We start from the raw sequence: 19,784 nt of genomic DNA, 5'->3' as shown, positions 1-19,784 counted from the left end.
CTGGGGGGAATGGACCAGATGAGGCCCCTGCCTGCTCTAGAGTGCTCTCCTTCCAGAGGCCCCTAGGCTGACCCTGTTTCACCAGGGACCTGGGGGCTCTGGTGAGCATGACTGGTCAATGAGACCCGGGGGATGTACAGGTCCAAGGAGGGATGAGAAGTCCAGGCCACTCACAGTCCTCCAAGTAGACGCATCTCTGTGTGACTTCATCCAGGACCCTGGGGGTGGGGCACACAGGCACACAGCCTTCCACCCTGAGGACAGAGCAGGGTGCCAGTCAGCGGTCTGGAGCACCAGGAGGGCCACCGCCTTTCACCTGGATGGAGCACAGACCTCATCCTTTCTCATGACACACGTGTGTGTGTGTGTGTGCATCTCATGTACACACTCACATGAACCTCCGTGGAGACAGCATGTACAGGAGCACACATACCCAAACATGCATGCTGCACACTCCTGCCCTCAGACTGAGAGGAAAACACGAACAAAGTCTGGTTATGTGCACACTTGTGCCCACACTCACACATGCACATGTGTCTCCATTTAGGCGCATTCTCACGTTCCTCCTCCACGCCTGCAGGACTCAAAGCCATTCACATGGATACATATACGTCCACACCGTCTGCCAAAACATCAGTGTACCTTATGCACACACACCCAGCTGCACCAACACCCAGATACATGCAGCTCATACGCATGTACATATACACAGCTGTGTACAGCTGTGCACCCCCAGCTACCCTTTGTACACCCACAGGGCTCAACTATACACACGTGCCCAAATCGACATTCACATATGCCATATCAGGCAGGTTCACTCTGGCTCACTCACATCCCCATACCCAGTACACAAAACATAGCTACACAGGTACATGTGAATACACACACACCACAGTATATGCTCATGCCTAAACCCACAGACTACATATAAACCCACTCACTCAGGTGTATGCTCAAATACACTGAGGTACACACCTTGACTCCATGCCACCTCACCTGGGCACATCCTGGCAGCTGGCTGCCCGTGGGTCCTGGCAGGTTTGGAAGCAGGGGCTGGCACAGGCATCGTAGCGCCACTCACAGGTGGGGTAGGGAGCCCCCGAGGGCTTGGCATCTGGAAAGGTGCCCCAACCCGAGACAGTGAGACTGGGCACCAGCTCCTGGTCAGGCGCCAGAGCACAGAGGTCATCCCAACTCAGCCCATGCCCACCCTGCTCCATGGAAGAGATAAATGGACTCGTGCAAGAAAAGTGAAAACTGAAATGAGATGAAACAAAACAAAACAAAATCAAATCAAGTCAAATCAAATCCAACCTGAGGGGAAACCATATTCCTGAGAGTTGAGGTCGGTGGCTGGGGGATCTTTGGGTCGGGACTCTGGGAACTTGGTGGAGGGGCTGAGGACTGGGGGTGGGGTGGGACTATGGAATGGGCAGTTGGAGTTGGGCTCTGAGAGGTGGCCAAAGAAGAGGCTGGACCCCTGATCTTTCAATAAGGCTGCCTTGTCACCCTGACCTTCTAGGACCTTGGTGGCCAGGCTTGCCCCCTTAGACCTTGGTAGCTAACAATAATAATACCAACAACAGCCAACTCTTAACACCAAGCACTACACTCAACATTTCACAAGTATTGACTCATTAATCCTCACAATAATTCTATGAAGTAGCACTCTTATTATCCCCAGTTTACAGATGAGGAAACTGAGCACAGAAGATGCTGGGAATATTAAACTTTCCCAAAGGAGATGTCCTCAGAAAAGGACTTGTGGCCAGTGCCTTGACAAATGAAGGATCCTCAGGGAAAGTCTGGAGCCCGTGGGGTGCTTCGAGGCAGACAAGACCCCAGACCACGTTGGCACGAGTGATCAGTCTCTGAAACCATGGCCTGAGCTGGGAGGTGTGGGCAAGCTCACCAGCAGGCTGCAGGGAGCAATCCCACCCGGGCAGCCCCATCCTTACGAAGCCCCATCCCCAGTCCCCAAACTGCTGCTGACTGTGAAGAAGCCTGCTTTTAGAAGATCCTTGAGACCAGAACTAGGAACTTACATCTGGGGAGCACCTACTATAAACCAGGCCAGGGCAAAGCCCAGGAGATGCAGTCAATCCTCACCACAACCTTCTGAGGCAAATATCCCCATTGCACAGATGAAGAAACAGGGTCAGGGAGAGGGGGGCTGGGGCTCCTCCAAGTGCCAAGGACCGGGGTCAGGATTCGAACCCAAGGCTGTCTGCCTTCAGAGCCTGGGTGTCTTCCAGCAAGGGACACAGGTCCCGCCATCATAGCCAGTGATGAATCTGTCCTGGGTGGGGTTCACTGGTGGACTTGATAGGTGACCACTGAATGTGAGAGTGAGCTGGCCCAGCCCTGGGCTGGGAGGGGTGGGGGATGATAAATGAAAGGCTGACTGGGGCCATATTTACACATGTGTACATATAAATGGATCCATTCCTACAGCACAGGTGCCCTCACAGGCACAAACATACGTGTGCACGTGCAGGACAGAGAGGCCAGCCTGGAGCAGTAAGGAAATTGTGATCACTGTCTCCAGGGTTTAGGCAGAGGACAATTACTTTTGGGGCTGACCCACCTGGCAGGGAGATGGCAAAGCCCTGGAATCCATTGGTCTCAGCTGGAAAGGGCACGAAGCTGCCCCATCACCGCCCAGATTCTTGGGCCTCTCATGGGGGCCAGGGGCCCCCTCAGGCTCCTCAGGCTCTGCCCCACTGGGCCGTCTTTGAGCTCACAGGGCAGGCATGTGCCCCCATCAGCAAGAAATCTGAGCCTGCGGGCTGTGCAAGCTGCGGCCACAATGATCACTTTTCTCTCTTCCACAAAGGCCGCCCTATTTTTAGACCTTGTAAATGGCCTGTGGGAGTAGGCAGGACCCAGGAAGCTGGATGGGCCCCAAGTCACAATGCCCAAGGCTCCCTAGGCCACGAACAAGGAGGCCGGGCCCCCTCCCATCTCAGGGGTGGCACCCATGTGGCTTCCCTGTGCCAGGAGAGTGAGGATCTCGTCTCTTGGGGGCAACTGGAAGGATGAGGTGGGAGGGAAGCTGAGTCAGGGGCGGAGGAGCTGAGGGCGATGCAGGGTGGACACCTACTCAGAAGCCGGAACAGTGTGCCCCGGCGGAAGGCCTCCGTGTGCTCGTACAGCCGGAGGGCCAGCACTGGGCCCAACACGTAAAGGAAGGCCCCGGGCTCCGCCAGGGACTCCAGGGCTACCAGGCCCGCACGCCACGTCTCCCGGTGCAGCGAGAAGGAGGCATGGTGGTGGAAGGCATCGCTGGCCTGCCACTTGGCCAGCTCCAGAGACCCGTTGGCCATGACGTGGAGGAAGAAGTTGGGTCTGTCCGCTGCCTCCAAGGATATCACATCTGGGTCTGCAAAGAGCCACGAGGGTGAGGTCAGCAGAGAGAGGTCCGGATGCAGGGAGGGGGCAGACACCCAGGCACCGTCTGCAGTCTCAGCGACTCAGGCCTGGGCCCTGCTCCTCCAAGCCTGCCCACCTCCCCTCAGCCCACCCACCTCTGCCTGCTGGCTGCCCCTCGGCACACACCACCTCTACCCGAGGGAGGGAAGGTGGGGGGTTAAAGCCCCAACTGCAGAGCCTTGGGGAGGTGACTGAACTATCCCCTCCTCCCTCCCCCCGTCTCTCCTTCCTTCCGTTCCCTCCTTCCTTTCTTCCTCCTTCTTTCCCTCTCTCCACCTTCCCTCCCTCCTGCAAACATCTTTGAGGCCCCTCCGTGTACCATGTGCTGGTCTAGAGGCCAGGGATACAGCAGTGAGTAGGACAGACAGAAACGGCTGTCCTGGTGTTCTGTTCTATGGGACGTACTAGACAAGCTGGGGTTTGCTGATTTGTCAGTTTTCTTGGCCCCGCTCCTCACAGAATCCCAGAGGGTCAGAGCTGGGGGACCTGAGGCTGAGCCCAACCCACGGCAGGGAAACTGCTCCAGAGGTGGGAAGGGGCCTTTCCAGAGGCCTAAGAGCTGGGCCCCGCTGTCCTCTCTCCTATCTCCACGCTGCTGGGTGGATCTCCCCTGCCCCCCACCACAGAGCCCTGCAGGGTCAGGGCCCAAATGCACAAGCAGGTGTCTGGAGTCCTGGCCCGCCATGGCTGGCTGTGCTGTGGGCAAGTGAATTCACGCCTCCAGGATGTGAGGGACAAACGGTGTGTGAAAGGCCCAGCACAGGGCCTGGTGTGTCTCCCCCTCCCCCCATCACCACTGCACCCCGTGGCCCCAGGAGATATTGCACAGAGTTCCTGTTAGACCTCCCTGAGCAGCTGTGAGAAGAAATGAGGTAACTGGGGGAAGAATTAATTATTAACTGGGGGAAGAATTAATTATTAATGTCAACAACAACTGCTATTGATCAGGACTTAACTCTGTGCCAGGCACAATGCTAAGCAAGCTCTCTACCAGCTGCTTTTATTAAATTCCAAGAGAGCCCTGTGAGGTGGCGAATTCATTCATTCAGCTGCTAATATTACTGAGGCCCCCACCAGGTGCCAGGCATTGTTCCAGGCACTGGGGACACAATAGGGGACAAAACGACAAAACCCCTGTCCTCATGGAGCTGACACTCAAGTAGCGGGTGGTGGGTGGGGAGTAAACATAATGAACAAGCAAATTCTGTAACAGGTTAGAAGGTGATGACATTGTCATCCCCATTTTACAGATGAGGGAGGTGAGGCCTAGAGTCACACGGTGGAAAAAGGAGGCAGGATTGGAGCCCAGGCTCTTAACCACTGTGCAGTCAGCCCCAGGGATGGGATCCAGGAGTGGGCATGGGGCAGCCCAGGTGGGTAGAGTGCTGAGTCCCTCGCTGGGTGACCTCAGGCAACTCACTTCCCCTCTCTGGGTCTCGGCTTTCTCGTTTGTGAAGACTGGAGTTGGCCTAAATCAAGGTTCTCAACCATTTGTCCTGAAGTCCTCCTAACTGGGGAGAGGCTGAAAGCCAGACCTAGAGGTACAGTTGTTCCTCGGTACATCCCCCGGTACCAAAATCCAAGGATGCTCAAGTCCTTTACGTGAAATGGCCCAGTACAGTCATCCATCCGTATTCGTAGGTTTCCACGTGAAATTCCACCCGCGACTGGTTGAATTCGTAGATGTGGAACCGTGGATACAGAGGACTGACTGTACAAAGTCTTGTGTTTTACCTTAAATAATCAAATGATTTTTCACCTTCCATTTTCTAAATTTTATTTCTCTTTTAATATCTCTGTTTGGGAGGAGGCTGCCAAAAGTGACAGCCTAGTTGCTGTCACTTGCAAGTGATGTCCCCTTGGGTAAGTTACCTAACCTCTCGGGGCCTCAGTTCTCACATCTGTAAATTGGGAAAATAATAGCACCTACCTCCTAAGATTGTTGTGAGGGTTAAATGAGTTATTATATATGAAGCACTTAGAACAGTGCCCAGCACACAGCAGGTGCTACAGAAGAGTGAGATATTATTAATAATAAATCAGTAACCTCCTCCAAAAATGTTTAAGTAAAATTGATACTCCAGGGAGATGTACCAGGTTGCGGCTTGTGTCCCTTTAGTACATCCTATAGGACATCAAGACCATGAGAGTGAGAGGCTCAGGCCTAAATGACTGCTGAATCCTCTTCTCTGTGACATCTTCTGCTCTCCATTTCTTCCCATCACAATCTTACGCATCCTTCAAGGCCAAATTCAAGGGACACCTCCCCCACGTAGCCACCCCAAATCTTACCTGGAAGGTATGTTCTCTTCTGCTGTCCAGTACTCTGGGCACACCACAGGGAAGGAACACAGGATGGGGTGGGAGTGGGAGCCTGGGTCCTCACTGGGCCCTGCCCCCAGCTGCCCAGGAGACCCAGGTCTGAGATGGAGGCTGGCCTTCACAGCCTCTGGGCATCCCATCCACAGTGACATTCTCCAGGGCCAGGCTACTCTAGGGTTTGCTTAACATGCCATAAAACCACTGGAAAATCAACTCCCCCTCTAGACTAGACCTTACTTACTGGGCTAAAATACTGAATGGAGAACAGAAAATTCCCACTAAGCAGACGGTCCATTACATCTAGAAGGTTATAAGACACCCTTCCTTCTTCAAGCAGGACCACACAGATCTGGGGGTCAGGAACGTCTAGGGAGGAAGTGTTCCCCTTTGGGGCAGTGGGGATGCTCCTGGCCCTCCTGTGGCCCAGTCCCTGGCTCCTCACTCCCAGGTTTCCTCGTGCAGTGACGTGATTCCTCCTGGCACCTCCTACTGTACCCCCGGCTCACCCCACCATGGACATCCCCTTAGCTGTGCCTGGGGTGTCCCTCCCCTCCTTAAAGCCCTTCCATGGCTCCCCACTGCCCTCAGGATAAAGATCCACCTCCTGAGCTTGGCTTACAAGTCCCTTCCTGGCTCCTTTCAACCCTTCAAGGGACAACACTTATTCTAAGAAGCCTCTCCTGACTCCCCAGGACTGAGTTAGGGGCTCCTCCTTCCCACACGTCTTTGACATGTCTTTCCCCTGGATGGGACTGTGGACTTCTGGTGGGCAGGGGTCGTGTCTCTGATGCCACTGATTCCCCAGTGCCCAGCTTGGTGCCTGGCATGGGAACAGGGCTCAGTGAAAGAGAGGGAGGCAAAGAGAGAGGAAGGGGAGGAGGAGGGGAGGAAGAGAGAGAGAGAAAGAGAGGACGATCCTCATAACTAGATAAACCACAGACCTGAGAATCTGAGAACTTAAATTCTTAGGTTGGAATGAACTCTCTGAGATGTGTGCTGGTTCAAGATTACGGTCGATGCTGGGACTGGCTTCATGGACCATCCCTGTGATTAGGGAGATACTGACTAGTGGGACCAACAGGATTTGCAGGAAGAAACCCTGATCAGCGATCACAGTGACCACACACTGGGACACACACAAATGGCCACAGAAGAGAAGGCTTCCTAGCACTGGTGAACTGAGGCCTTGGCTGGCCCAGCACCCAACACAAACACCACTGGCGGTCACTCCCCACCGGGCAAGGTCCTGCCACCCCTCAGGCACTACTGAACTCTGAAGAGAAGATGGTGCCCACTACAGCTAAGCCCTGTAGGTCTGCTGGCAGTCTGAGACCCAGGAGGCTGGCTGGTTCCAGGTGTGCCTCAGTCTGTGTAACCCACCAGCCCAGAACTCAGGACCATAACCTGAGCAAATCAAGAGCCCACTCCTCCATTCACAGGAGAAGGTCCCAATGGAGTTAATATATCAGCCAGTTCCCCTCTGGTATTTACAGTCTATCTAGTCTTAAAAATAGAGAGCGGAAGTGGGGAGGGGGGTAGGAAGAGGGAGAATAAGAAGGAAATTTAGGGGGAGGGATGGGAAGTAGTAGTTATTGCCGCCCAGCTTTTCTGGAATACAGCTGCTGTGTGAAGCAAGGTCCAAAGGTACATCTGGACCTTGGCCTCGCTGGTTTTTTCAAGAAGAACATAGAAGGTGTTTCTTGAAAGAGGCTAAGAGGCTGACCCAGAACCCTGTCTCAACTGGGAAAGGGGTGACTGTTGGAGCCCCACATTTCTCCAGCTACTATAGCTGGCTTAGGGTCATAGCATCCTCCCCTCCTCCAGCACCTGCTTCCCTCCACCAAGTGCTGGAGTGGGGCCAGAGGGTGGGCCTTACCGTGGGCCTTGGCCTTGTACAGGGCAGCCGTCAGCAGGAAGTTCACAATGTCCCCCGGCGCCACATCCTCTGCTCTCACTAGGACTATGGCACCGCCTGCCACCTTCATGGCCACCAGGGCACCACTGGCTGCCAAGCTGGCCAGCTGGTAGGGGCCCTTACCTAGTGCTGGAGAGAGGGGGCCCAGTCATAGCTCTGCTGCCCTGGGACTTTGCCCGCCTCCCATCACTACCTGCCCAGCCCTGCCAGAAGCGGGAGGAGAGAGGATGCTAAAGAGCTCCCCTTGGTCACGTCCTTCACCCCAGGCCCCGGGGACCTTGATTTCCATGAAAAGGAAGGGATGGGAGCCCCAGGCTGCCAGCCCCTGATGGGAACTGACCCTCTGCACAGCACCTAAATCGCTTCACAGGAAGCCTGGAAACAAGCCACCCCTGGGGGCATCTGGGCCACCCCTGGGGGGCATCTGGGTCCCCCAAACGTCTCTCCATGGGCCTTTCCCCCTGCCTAAGACTCTACCATACCAGCTGCTGTGCTATTCAGAGTCGCCTCTGGGAGAAGATGCCAGACCTGGTCTCTACCCATCTGAGGTCTGAAGGGTAAAGGCCAGGAAGGCTTGGGCTCAGCATTAGTGTTTATCTATTTATTTCAAACACGTGTCACCTCTGCGTCTCTTGGGTTCCTGAGGTGGTCGGTTGTCAGTAAGCTGGACAGGGGCATGGGTTTCCTAGACCACTGCAACAGCCTCATAACTGACCTCCCAGCCTCTGGTGTGGCCCGCCCTCCAGTCACCCTCCTAGCCACACTCCCTTCGGCGACTCCTCAGTGGCTCCCCTTTGTCCTCAGGATAGACTCCAAGAGCCCAGCTTGATTCAGGGGCCCTTCACGCCCCAACCCCGGCCCCTGCCACACTGAATTTCTCTCGCTCTTCCTTGTAAGAGCTGTGTGGTGTCCTACCTCCTGTCTCACTCGCACTGTCCCACCCACTCAGCACAGCCCCCCCCTTGCCGTTCTGTGCCCGGGGCCAACGCCTCCTCAATCTCTGGGGCCCAGCTCAAATGTCACCTTCTTGGTGAAGCTCTCCCGGCACCCTCTCCCACCACACGCAAGCGTCCTCCCTCCCCTGTGCTCCAACGGTCTCGGAGCATGGCTCATGCTGGTCACAGCTCTTATGAGGAGGGTCTCGATCGGGGGTCCACATCTGTCTTCCCTACCAGACAGGACACAGGCAGTGTTGTGCTGGCTTAAGCATCAGCTCTCACAAAATGAACAAGCAAACAAAACCCCATTTGGTAATGTTTGCTGATTTCCATGAATAAATACTCCCACCAGTGGTAACTTCAAACTACCGATTGAATGTGGAGTGAAGAACACACAGTGGGTTCTAGAAAGCCAGGGTGGGCCGGCTCCAGAGAGCCACTGGGACAGGTCTCATTAACTGGTGAATCCCCAGCACCCGGCAAAGGCCTGGACCAAAGAAAATGTTGGTAGAAGAGCAGAGTAAGAATGGGTGGGTGGGTGGGTGGGCGGGTGCAGGATGCTAGAAACAGCTTGTCCTTTGCCAGTTACTGCCACCCAAAATGCCACAGAAGGGAGAAAACTCTGCTCAGAGCTGTCTTGCTGAAATGTCTTGCCTGGTGTCAGACAGACCCCGCCTGTGCAGGGACTGCAATCCTCCCATTGCAGATTCCTGCCTTCAGGGGTTAAAGGTTTGGGCCATCAGGAGCCCCTTGAGGCTAGCAGTTTGGTGGGACTGCAGGCACTGTGAATGATCATGTTGTACCCTGGTGCAGCCCTCATCTCACGGACCCCCTAACTGGCACCCTTGTCTCTCTAGTCGGTCCCCCCACTATTTCACCCACTATACTCTCACCAGAGGACGTTTCTCAAACCAAATCTGATAATGCAGTTATTTGAGGACGGAGCCTTGGGCCTTTACCTGTACAGGCCTGCTCCCGGCAAGATGGTGCCTGGAAGCGGGGGCAGAGGGGACCTGAGAAGTCAAAGGTGAATGGCACCAAGGACTTGAGGAGTATCTAATTCTGCCAACCTGGCCCCACCGCACAAAGATCAGCGCTGAAAACTACTCCTGGGCAGCCCTCCAATCCCACCCAACCCCAGTGATTAAATTGACTCATGGATTCTAACACTGGTCATTAACCTCCCTGGGGTCTTTAGTCATGACCTGGCTCATGCAGAAGTTGGAGCATATCCTGGTGCCCTGCAACACTGGCTAAACTTAAAGATGAATCTGACAGGCTGTGCCAGACTGTAAGTTTCGCCCCAGCAAAGGAGGAGCAGTTTGCATTTGCCTTTGCCAACTCAAAACTTCAGGAAACCCAAGACAATGTCCTGTGGGCCTGATGAGCTAGATTATGAAAGCTATGGGGCAGCACGTTGGTGCAACTGGGGTTTTCACTTCCTGGTGAAGCTGCCCCGCATGAGCACATCCCCGGGAAGCTAGCCTGGCCTGGGCTCTGGACAGAGGCTGCAGGAGCTGCTGGAGACAGAGTTCCGGGGCATCCCTGGGCCCTGCACTGTCAGGGCTCTGTCTGCATGACAGAGTCTTCCTGCTCCTCCAGGGCCAGCAGGGCCTCAGGATGGCTGCTGCTATTGTGGCCCCAGGGCAGGGATGGCAGTGCCCCAGCTTTCAAGGCTCCACCTGGGGAGGATGAGCTTACCTTTGTTAAAGAAGTCACAGTCATATGCTGAAAGAGAGAGAACAGAGACTTCTTGAGAAGCCTGGAACAGATGTGCAGGGCCAAAGCCCCATCCCAGCTCTCTCTCCTTCCCCAAGGGCTGGACCTGGCCTGTCTCCCAAACGCCAAGATTCAGACATGGTCATTACATCCAGATATCTTAAGGGGTAGGAAATACAATGGCTCCCTCTCTGTGCCCCTAACACAAAGCTCAAAGCCTGGCCCAGAGTAGGCATTCGGCATGTACCAAATGAATGAATGAATGAATGCTGGGACAGAAGGGTATGTTTTGTGTGACCTCAAAGGGCAAGAATTGAACCAAGGAATGGAAGCTCCAATCGGAAATGTTGTGGAAGGTCCTGGAGGAATGCAAGCACAAGATAGAAGTCGGTCTTTCAACAGCCTTGAGTAGGAAGGGACCCAGGGCCTCCAGAATCCAAGCCTTTTTCAGGCCTCTGGGTGCAATCTCCATCAGGTTTTGATAAGCTCCTCCAAGTATGTGCTCCATACGCCCCCTAGTGGCGCAACACAGCACCACAGCTTGTTCCCCTGGCACGTAGGCCACGGATTCCTTAGTCCGCTGGGATAAGCTGGGGACTTTGCAGGGGGCACCTGAAGTCAGGAGCAAGACCATGAGAAGCCAGTTGACCGAGTAGGTCTGGGACAAAGGCTGAGGAGGGGTCTCCCTCACTCACAGGCATGGTCTGAAGACAGCCACCAACTCCACCCCACACCCCCAAGCCCCATGATGAACACTATTCCTTTGCATTTGGCATTGCCCTCTGGAAACAGCACCAGGAATCAGTAGACTGACCCACCATGTGGCTATGGGTAAGTATGTGCTTTTCCTCACTTGTGGACTCAGAAGATTGAACTCGAAAATTAAAAGATCTCCACGTAACTGATTTCAAGTGTGTATCAGGTTAATGGGAGGTCGCCCAGAGAAGTCGTCAAGAGCCAGCTCTCTAGAGACCTGCAAACCTGGACTGAAATCCCATCTCTCTCACTCATCAGCTGTGCATACTTAGACAAGTTTCTCAACCTCTCTGAAATTTAGTGCCCTCCTCTGTAGGACGGGGACTACCACTAGTATCTGCCCCATAGACTTGTGAGGCCTGGACTGGGGTAAGGCAAGTGCTCACCTCAGGTGCAAAATTTAAGGGGACCTCAAAAATCTCAGTAATCAGGATATGTAAGTTTTAATACAATTTTTTAATTGCAAAATTAATGCAAGATATCCATGATGAACAAAATATCAAAATTTTAAATAGACAAGATCAGGGACAGCACCTTGCTGAGCCATACTGGAGCCTGAGGCAAAAGGAAAAATCAATAATATTGAGGCTGTCGTTACTTAAAATTGATATTTTGTTCATCAGAGATGTTTTTGCATTCGTTTTGATTTTTTTTTAATATTGCCTTAAAATATTGCCTTTTTTGGTACCCCCTTAAATCTTGTGCTCCAGGAACTGGCCTCACTTGCTTCACCCTAGGCCTGAATATTAAGTGAGCTAATGCACAGAAGGCACAGGGCCCGGCACACAGTAGATTCTCAGTAAACGTGTGTTCCCTTCTCCTTCCTGAAGGATTTTTATCAGAGAAGTAGAAGGAGAAGCAGACTGCATGAGGACCCAAGGCTTCTGTGACAGAAGAGGCTCACGGTAAAATGGGCAAAGAAAAAGGAAGCCAAAGGCAGATTCTGCTCCATCTTCTTCCTGAGGTCATCCTACCTGGGGCTCTCGTGCCAGCACCCATGTCCCCACGAAAAATGACAGCAACCTCGGCTCTAGCACAAGCACTGTGCCAAGTGCTTTACCTGCATTTTCTCATGTAAATCTCACAGCTCCCTGCAAGGAAGGTACAGTTCTCTTAACCCTCAATTACTAGTCAGAGTATAAGGAACATGCCTCAGGTCACCCTGCCTGGTGGAACTGGAGTCTGAACCCAGACAGTGTGGCCCCAGGGAGTGTGGCCCCTGTATAATAACCACTGCACCACAAAGTGAGGCGTCTTGCACCAGGGAGATCTTTGGTATGCAGAAACAAATAATAATCAATTAATTAACCATTTAAAGTTCTATGAATTTTATTTCATCTTTTAAATATGTACTTTTGTATCTGTTTTGTGCCATACATTTCCAGTGCTAATAGTTCATGTATGCGTACGTGCATCCATGTGTGTGTGTGTGTGTGTGTATATATGTATGCATGTTATGTGCGCTCAAAATGTGTTTACTTGATAGGAGTGTGCGGCCAAAAGCATTTGCAGACCACCAGTGCTCCAGAAAAACTGCTATCTTGTGGTGCCTCTGATGGGCCCCATGAGTCTCACCTGACAAAGGGCTTTCACATCCACTCTCTCGTTTAACCCTCACAATAAACCTGGTGGGACAGGTCTATTCCTATTTTTCAGATGAGAAAATGGAGCCCCAGAGAGGTTGGGAGACTTGTTTGAGGTCACACAGCTTGCAAATGGCAGCTCTGGGTTCCAGACCCAGAGCTCCTGACTCCTCTGGTAAAGTGGTTAAGAGCATGGGTTTGCAGCCAGACCATCTGCAATGGAGATAAGCCCTGGCTCCTCCATCAACCTGTGTGACCTTGGGCATGTTACTTAATCTTTTTCTAGCCCATTTCTCCAACTGTAAAACAGGAATAAACAGTCCTACTTCACAGGGTAGTTATAAGAATTCAATGAATGATAAGCACAGCCAGAGTGATGGGACCCCACAGGCCTGCCCACAGAAGGGGCCCCACTCTCCCCTTCGGATGACTGGTCTGGACACTCACGGCAAAGGCGCGGGGTCCTCCAATCGACGGCCACCCCATGCTGGCAGCACTGGTGGGCATAGGCAGACACGCTGGCACAGAAGCACTCACAGTCACCGCCCCGGCTGCACCCACACGTGTCTGTCAGGCAGTTTGAGTAAAACCAAGTGACATCGACCTAGAGGAGGTCAGAAGTCAGATGTCAGAGGACAGACCCTGAATGTTAGCCTTTCAGCTTCTGGGCTGATGCCACTCAGCCTCAGGGAGCAGCATAAACGTAAAGGGACCACAGGATGGGGCGAGCTGCCCATGTGGGGTGAGGGCAGAAAGGCAGGCAGCTGAGAGGGAAACGTTAACTCCATGACCCAGGTAGATCCTGCTTTTGAGAACTAAGCTTTCTCCTTCCTCGGGCCTAGGCTGTTGGATCCAGGGGCTTAGGGTGTGGCTGAGAAACAGACGTGGGGTGTGAACCCCCAGCCAGGGCCAGAGACAGCCAAAGCCCATCTGACGGCAGCCTTCGAGGCCCTGGTGGGGGCCATGCAGAGCTGAGCACCAGCTCTCCTCTGTTTCCACTGAGGGCTGATGCCACAGCATGAGGGGTCTGCGTTCACCATTCAGAAGAACTTCCTGATTGGAAGGAAGAGCCAGATTGAGATAGGCTTGAAAAGGGCACAGAAGCTGTTTGACTGTGTCTGTCCCAGGGAAACAGGGCAGACTCATCCAAGCAGACCAGACGCAAGGGAATGACAGAGGTGAATCTTTCCTCTAGACCTGAGGTGTCTCTCCAAGGCATGGAGGGTCTGAGAGCAGAAGGGATTCCAGGGAGGTGGGAAGGGGGCCCAGTAGTAGCCAAGCCTGGATTCCACTCACCACAGGGTGGCAGGTCTCAAACACCTCACTGAGCAGGATGCTGCACTCCTTTTTGGCAAAGGGTTCTCGGAGAGGATTCAGGACACATGTGTCTCGGGGGTCGAGGGTGTCTGGGCACTGAGGGGGCAAAGGCAGAGCTGTTGATCTCCCTACCCCTCAAATCCCTGTTGCCTGATGTGCTGGAGACTCTTAGAGTGGCTCCCTTGATCCCGGCCTCCTGTGCTCATATCCTTGTATAATCCCCTGCCCATGAATGTGGGAGGGACCAAACTGACAAGTCGACAAAAGACAGCAAAGGTGACACATGGATGTGGTTATGTGCCAGTGACTGCATTATCATGTTACATAAGAGTGCAGAGCCCATCTGGCTGGAGTCTCTCCCTTGCTGGCTGGGAATGGCACGTGGCAGGAATGGTGGGTGGTCTCTAGGAGCTGAGGGTCGTCCTGGGCCAACAGCTCGCAAAAAAACTAAAGCTCTCAGTTCTATGACTACAAGGAATGTCTGCCATACCACATGAGTGGTCAGAGAAGCAGATCCCTCTCCAGTCGAACCTTCAGATGAGAGCCCAGCCCTGGCTGACACCTTGGCTGCAGCCTGTGATACTGTATGCAGAGAACTGAATCAAGCTGTGCCCTGACTCCTGACCCACAGAAACTGTGAGATAATACACGTGTGTGGTTGGATACTACTAAGTCTGCAGTTATGGTGTTACACAGCCATAGAAGACTAATACAGATTTCCCTGAGGTCTGCTGAACCTCCTCCCCTGGCCTACATTGTCACTAGAGCCCCCCAGGGTATGCCCAAGGGGATTATTGAGAGAGAAATGACAGTGAAGGGTGAGAGGAGGGAAGCAATAAAGGTTAGTCACCCCCTCAGCTTCTCTAAAATGGAATGGGTTAGAGCATACTTTTCTGAGGCTGTGAGAACAGCCTTGCCCCACCTCAGGATTACATTTAGCTCCAGGCCATGACTAACTGCTCCCCTGACACCAGTCTACATAGACTTATCTCCACCTACTCCCCAACAGAGAACTAGGAACCTAAGATCACTCAGTCCAGGAAAGGCAAATATCTAACACTCATATCACCACTCTCTAATGCAGCACCCATGGCAGACATAACTAATCACTCACAGTTCTTCCAGCTGAGCCTGACACAAGTGCTGGTATTTCTCAACATAGCTGCCCAGGCAGCCTCATCTGACTGATCAGATTTGTCACATGAAATGAAATCTATTCACTATCCCCCTCCCAGCCCCTTCACTTCACAGAGAAGATGGGACTTATTCAAGGTCACCCAGCAAGTCACTGGATGATCTAACACAAGAACCCCAAATAATAAAACAAACAAAAGAAAAACAAAAGAAAATAATTTTTTAAGTAAAAGAATAAGACAAGAACCCAGATCTCATGCTGTCAGCTCAGTGACGTTTCCCCCCATCACTCACAGCTTGGCAGCCTCAGACATCTCCCAAACCCCAGAGACATCCCCCATCATTTCTGCCTCTGCTAATATTGTCCTCCCTCGCTCTGATACATTCTTCCATCCAAATATGGTCTATCTTTTAAGTACCACACTAGTACCACCACCTTCAGGAAGCCTTCTCTAATTGCCCCAACCCGTGCGGGTCTCTCTTGGTCTCTCCTGTGTGCCAGACCTATCGCCAGGCACCGGGGGCACAGAGATGGGTAAGATGGTAATGCTTCAACAAGACTCATCTTCCCTACTAGGTGGTCATCTCTCCTAGGACAGAAACTTTGTCTCCTTCCCAGCCTCAGCCCTCCTACCAGGGCTTGGTCTGGGGTCTGATGTGTGAGATGGGATGGTGCATGTCCTCAGGCCACAGGACAGAGTCCAGGGCTGAGGATGCTGGGTCAGAAGCTGAGAGAGAGGTTGCAGGAGCAGCCTTGCACCAATGTCCCTCTCCCCTGACCTGTGGCCAGTTTCTCTCAGTGTGACCAGGGTCCATTTGGGTGAGAGGAGTGAGCCAGCTTGGAGAGGTTTTACCTCAACTGTAGCCCAACTGCCGCCAAACTCCTGGGGGTTAGTTAACTCTAACTTCTCTGGGGTCCTCATCTCATTGATGGTCTTTAAGTCGAAGTTCCCACAGAGTCCTGCCAGCTGGCCCTGAAAGAAGAGAGAATGGTCAGTTTCAGGCATTCCGAGGGTGAGCCAAAGGCAGAGGGGTCGCCCTAAGCCTAGGAGTCTGTCGTGGGCCCAGAAGCAACTACTGGGGTCACAGTGTGCAGAGAGAGAAGAGTCAGAGGAGAAGGGGCCCAGAGTCGGGTGGGGCAGATAGGACAGCAGGCATGATGCTCCTGGCTCTTTGGCAAGGGTACAGCTCATGCAAGGACACCCAGTGGGTTGGCTTGGCTCTAGGAAGGAGCACAGGGCCCGTGAGGGTCACTGATCACGTGACTACCTGCCACTGTGGCCCCGCCTGAATGTGCACCGTGGTTCTCTGGTCCCATAAGAGGGTGATGTGTTCCCGTGGGAAATGCACCAGCGTGAAAAACCCTGCTCGCCACGTGTGGACCTCCTGCTTCTCATCCAGGAAGCTCTCCGGACTCTAGGGGGACAGAGGTGGCCATTCCTGAGGCCAGAGTGTCCCCCAACACCTGGGTCAGCTGGGCCTGGCCACAAGTCACTGCCCGGCCCCAGGAGTTCACCAATTCCTCTGCCTCCCTCATGCCCTGACATTGACCTCTGGGCTCCTGGCCGTGGCCAAGGAATTCAATCTGGGCTGCGGACTCAGTGGCTCCAAGAGAAAGTGCTGTGGTAAGGAAACCAGTCCTTAGCCCTCTTCTGCCCACTATTAACCAGCAAATTGTCCATACAACCTTCACCTGCACCAGGCCTTACGGGATTTCCTGAGTCGTCATCAAAGATGATGAGTGAGTTCCCAACGTTGATGGAAATAAATTTCCTGCAGATGATGCCAGAGCTGTAGCAGTTTACGTTTTCTACAATCACAGAGAAGCTGAAATCTGATGTGCTCTGAGGAGAAATAAGTTAGTGCAATAAACCAGGGAGAGAAGAGATTCTGCTGAGAGGCATGGGGTAGAGGGACACGGCTCTGAAATAGTTTTCAACCCACTTCTGCTTCATATGAGCTGCGACTCTGGGCAACTTACTTCAGTTCTCTGAAGCTCAGTTTTGTTTTGGGTGCCTGGTGCAGTGTTTAGCATGTAGGGATTCTCCAAAAAGTATCTGATGAATGAATGAATGAATATATAATAGGGATGACTGGTGTTCACAGGGGTGTAGGGAAAGGGGCACCGTCTTACACACACTGATGATGGTAATGTAAGCCTTTTTAGAGGGCAATTTGCAGGCACTGGACAACATTCTAAACGTATAACTTTTATAGCAATTCTACTTCTAAGCATCTAGAGACACATCCACACAAGTATTCATTGAGCATTTAAATATTGACAACAACCAAAATGTCCATCAATGGCGAATTACAAAACAAACTGGAGTACATCTTTTCTGTGGAATTCTACAAAAAGAAGAAGAAAAATTTACTGACTATATGAGATAATGTCCAAAATATACTAGTAAGTGATAAAAGCAAATTGTGGGATTCTATTCATAGAAATTAAACAAAATGTGTGTGTGTGTGTGTCTGTCTGTCTGTCTTATGGAAAATGATCTTGCAGGGTTCACACCTACCTGTTATGAGTGCTTATTCAGCAGGGAGTAGGAACAGAAGAGATGTGAAGAGGAATATTTGTTTTTAATATATGTTTCTATATTGTTTTAAATGTTAGTGAAGAGCATGCAAAACCTTTGAAATTTAAAAAATAAAACAAGGTCTATAATCGTTGTCTTGTGGAGTTATTGAAATTATGTGAAAGACCCTAATACAGTGCCTGCCCCATAGATCGGACTTATTCCATACAAGGTTTGTCATTATTATTATTATTACTTTTACTATCATATAATGAGATGGACAGGCCCTTAGCAAAACCAAGGTCCCTGAATGTGTCTGAGGCACTCTCCCACCCGCCCTGTTGGTACCCTTTTCTCCTTCTGGAGGGGATCCTGCCTGCACACCAACTCTCCAGTCAGGTTTCTTGGTTCCAACCTGACCCCAATTCTGTCCCTGACTAGTTGTGTGGTCTCGGGTGAGATACCAACTTCCCTAAGCCCAGGTTACTCCAGCTATAACATGGGCTCAATAAACTCTGTCTTGCTGTAAGAGTTAAGTGAAATAATGCTTTAAAATGGCTTGGTAGGCCACCAGGGATATAATAAAAGCCCAGAAATCATTTGCTTTTACTATTACAGACAGAAAAACCACTGGCACCCAAGGGGGCAAGGTTATAATGGTGACCGGCAGGAGGACAGGCAGACTGGTGGGCTCTGTCCAGCCCCAATCTTGCTCCTTAGCACTTCCTTGAGTCTCTAAATTGCCACACACCAGGGCTTAGATCCTCCCACCCAGCTTCTCTGGGTCCCTGTAGAGCCAGCTGGTACACACCCAGGCACTAACCTTGACCAGGTGCACTTTGCATGCTCCCACGAAGTCAAATGGGAGCCCATCAAACGTGCGGTAATGCCGGTCGCCATAGGCGGTGCAGGTGGAGGCACAGGGGTGGAGGGAGCACTGGAACGAGCCGCGCTGGCACACGCTGAAACACACATGCCCAGACCCCTGACAGGGCATGCCCTGCCCCCACCCTGAATATCCAAGATGGAGCCACTGCCCATCGAGCACCCACTGTGTGCCCATTGAGTGCCCACTGTGTGCCCCTGGGCCAGAGGTCAACAAACATCATTGACCTCCAAGAGATGTCCAAAGGGTGGCAGGGTGGGTCCCCATTTTATGTAGGACACACTGGGGCTCAGAGAGGTTAAGCCAACAAATAACAGAGCCAAGACTGAATCCAGATCTATTTGACTCCAACGTCCACACTCTCTTTACCACTCCAATCGTTCATTCATTCACTCATTCATTCAACAAGTCATAAGCATCTACCATATCCCAGGCGTTATTCTAGGAGTTTCAGATACATCAGTGAACAAAACAGCAAAAAACCTCTGCCCTTGTGAAGCTCATATTCTAGAGGAGGAAGCTACACACTAAATAATAAGTAAGCATGAGAAGGTAATAGAGTGGGTAAGAAGGTGATGAGTGCTATGGGGGGGAAGAAGCAAGATAAAGGGGATTGGGAATGTGTGTGGGGGTGGGTTGTAACTTCAAATAAGGTGGACAGAGGAACATGTGAGCAGAGATTTAATGGAGGTGAGAAAATTAAGTATATGGACATCTGGAAGAAGAGCATCCTGGGCAGAGGGTACAGACTTTGCAAAGGTCCTGAAGAACCTCAGGAAGACAACACAGCTAGAATGGAGAGTGTAGGAGGAGAGGAGGAATTCAGGGAGGTAACAGAGGTCCAGATCCCATAGGTCCATGAAGGCCATTGTAAGAATGGTAGGAGTGAGACCCGGAGTGTTTGGAGGATTTAATCACGGGGAGTAACAGGATGATTTATGTTCCACTCTGGCTGCTGTGCTGAGCCTAAACTGGAGGGTGGAAGCAGGAAGATCAATTGAGAGGTTTTTCTGCAACTTAGGAAAGAGATGATGGTGGCTCAGAGCAGGGTAACAGCAGTGCAGGAATGAGATCCAGATTCTGGATCTATTTTGAATGTAGAACCAAAAGGATTTTCAGACAGCTTGGATGAAGGTAGTAAGAGAGAGAACTCAAGGATGATTCCAGGTGTTCTGGCCTGAGCAACTGGAAAAATGAAGTCTTCCCCCACCCAGATGGGAAAGGCTGAGTGAGAAGCAGGTCTGAGGGGGAAGATCAGGT

General features: G+C 52.1%; 1 protein-coding gene across 1 annotated transcript in view; it reads right to left on the bottom strand.

The window, feature by feature from the left end:
• Nucleotides 1-19,784, bottom strand: part of OTOG (otogelin) — a gene marked incomplete at both ends in the record, with an annotated part of 85,671 nt that overhangs the window by 24,095 nt on the left and 41,792 nt on the right. Inside the window, 11 exons of the mRNA XM_082629378.1 lie at nt 175-254; nt 997-1,114; nt 3,104-3,382; nt 7,631-7,798; nt 10,309-10,335; nt 13,113-13,269; nt 13,962-14,078; nt 15,971-16,090; nt 16,386-16,532; nt 16,826-16,960; nt 18,462-18,600. Coding sequence (XP_082485504.1) covers nt 175-254; nt 997-1,114; nt 3,104-3,382; nt 7,631-7,798; nt 10,309-10,335; nt 13,113-13,269; nt 13,962-14,078; nt 15,971-16,090; nt 16,386-16,532; nt 16,826-16,960; nt 18,462-18,600 — 1,487 coding nt within the window. The remainder of the gene's footprint in view (nt 1-174; nt 255-996; nt 1,115-3,103; nt 3,383-7,630; nt 7,799-10,308; nt 10,336-13,112; nt 13,270-13,961; nt 14,079-15,970; nt 16,091-16,385; nt 16,533-16,825; nt 16,961-18,461; nt 18,601-19,784) is intronic.

This window comes from Mesoplodon mirus, assembly GCF_964341445.2.
Source record: "Mesoplodon mirus genome assembly, chromosome: 7".
Classification (NCBI taxonomy): Eukaryota; Metazoa; Chordata; class Mammalia; order Artiodactyla; family Ziphiidae; genus Mesoplodon; species Mesoplodon mirus.
The sequence above is the reverse complement of the archived record's forward strand: the minus strand, read 5'-3'. Positions and strand labels throughout refer to the sequence as shown.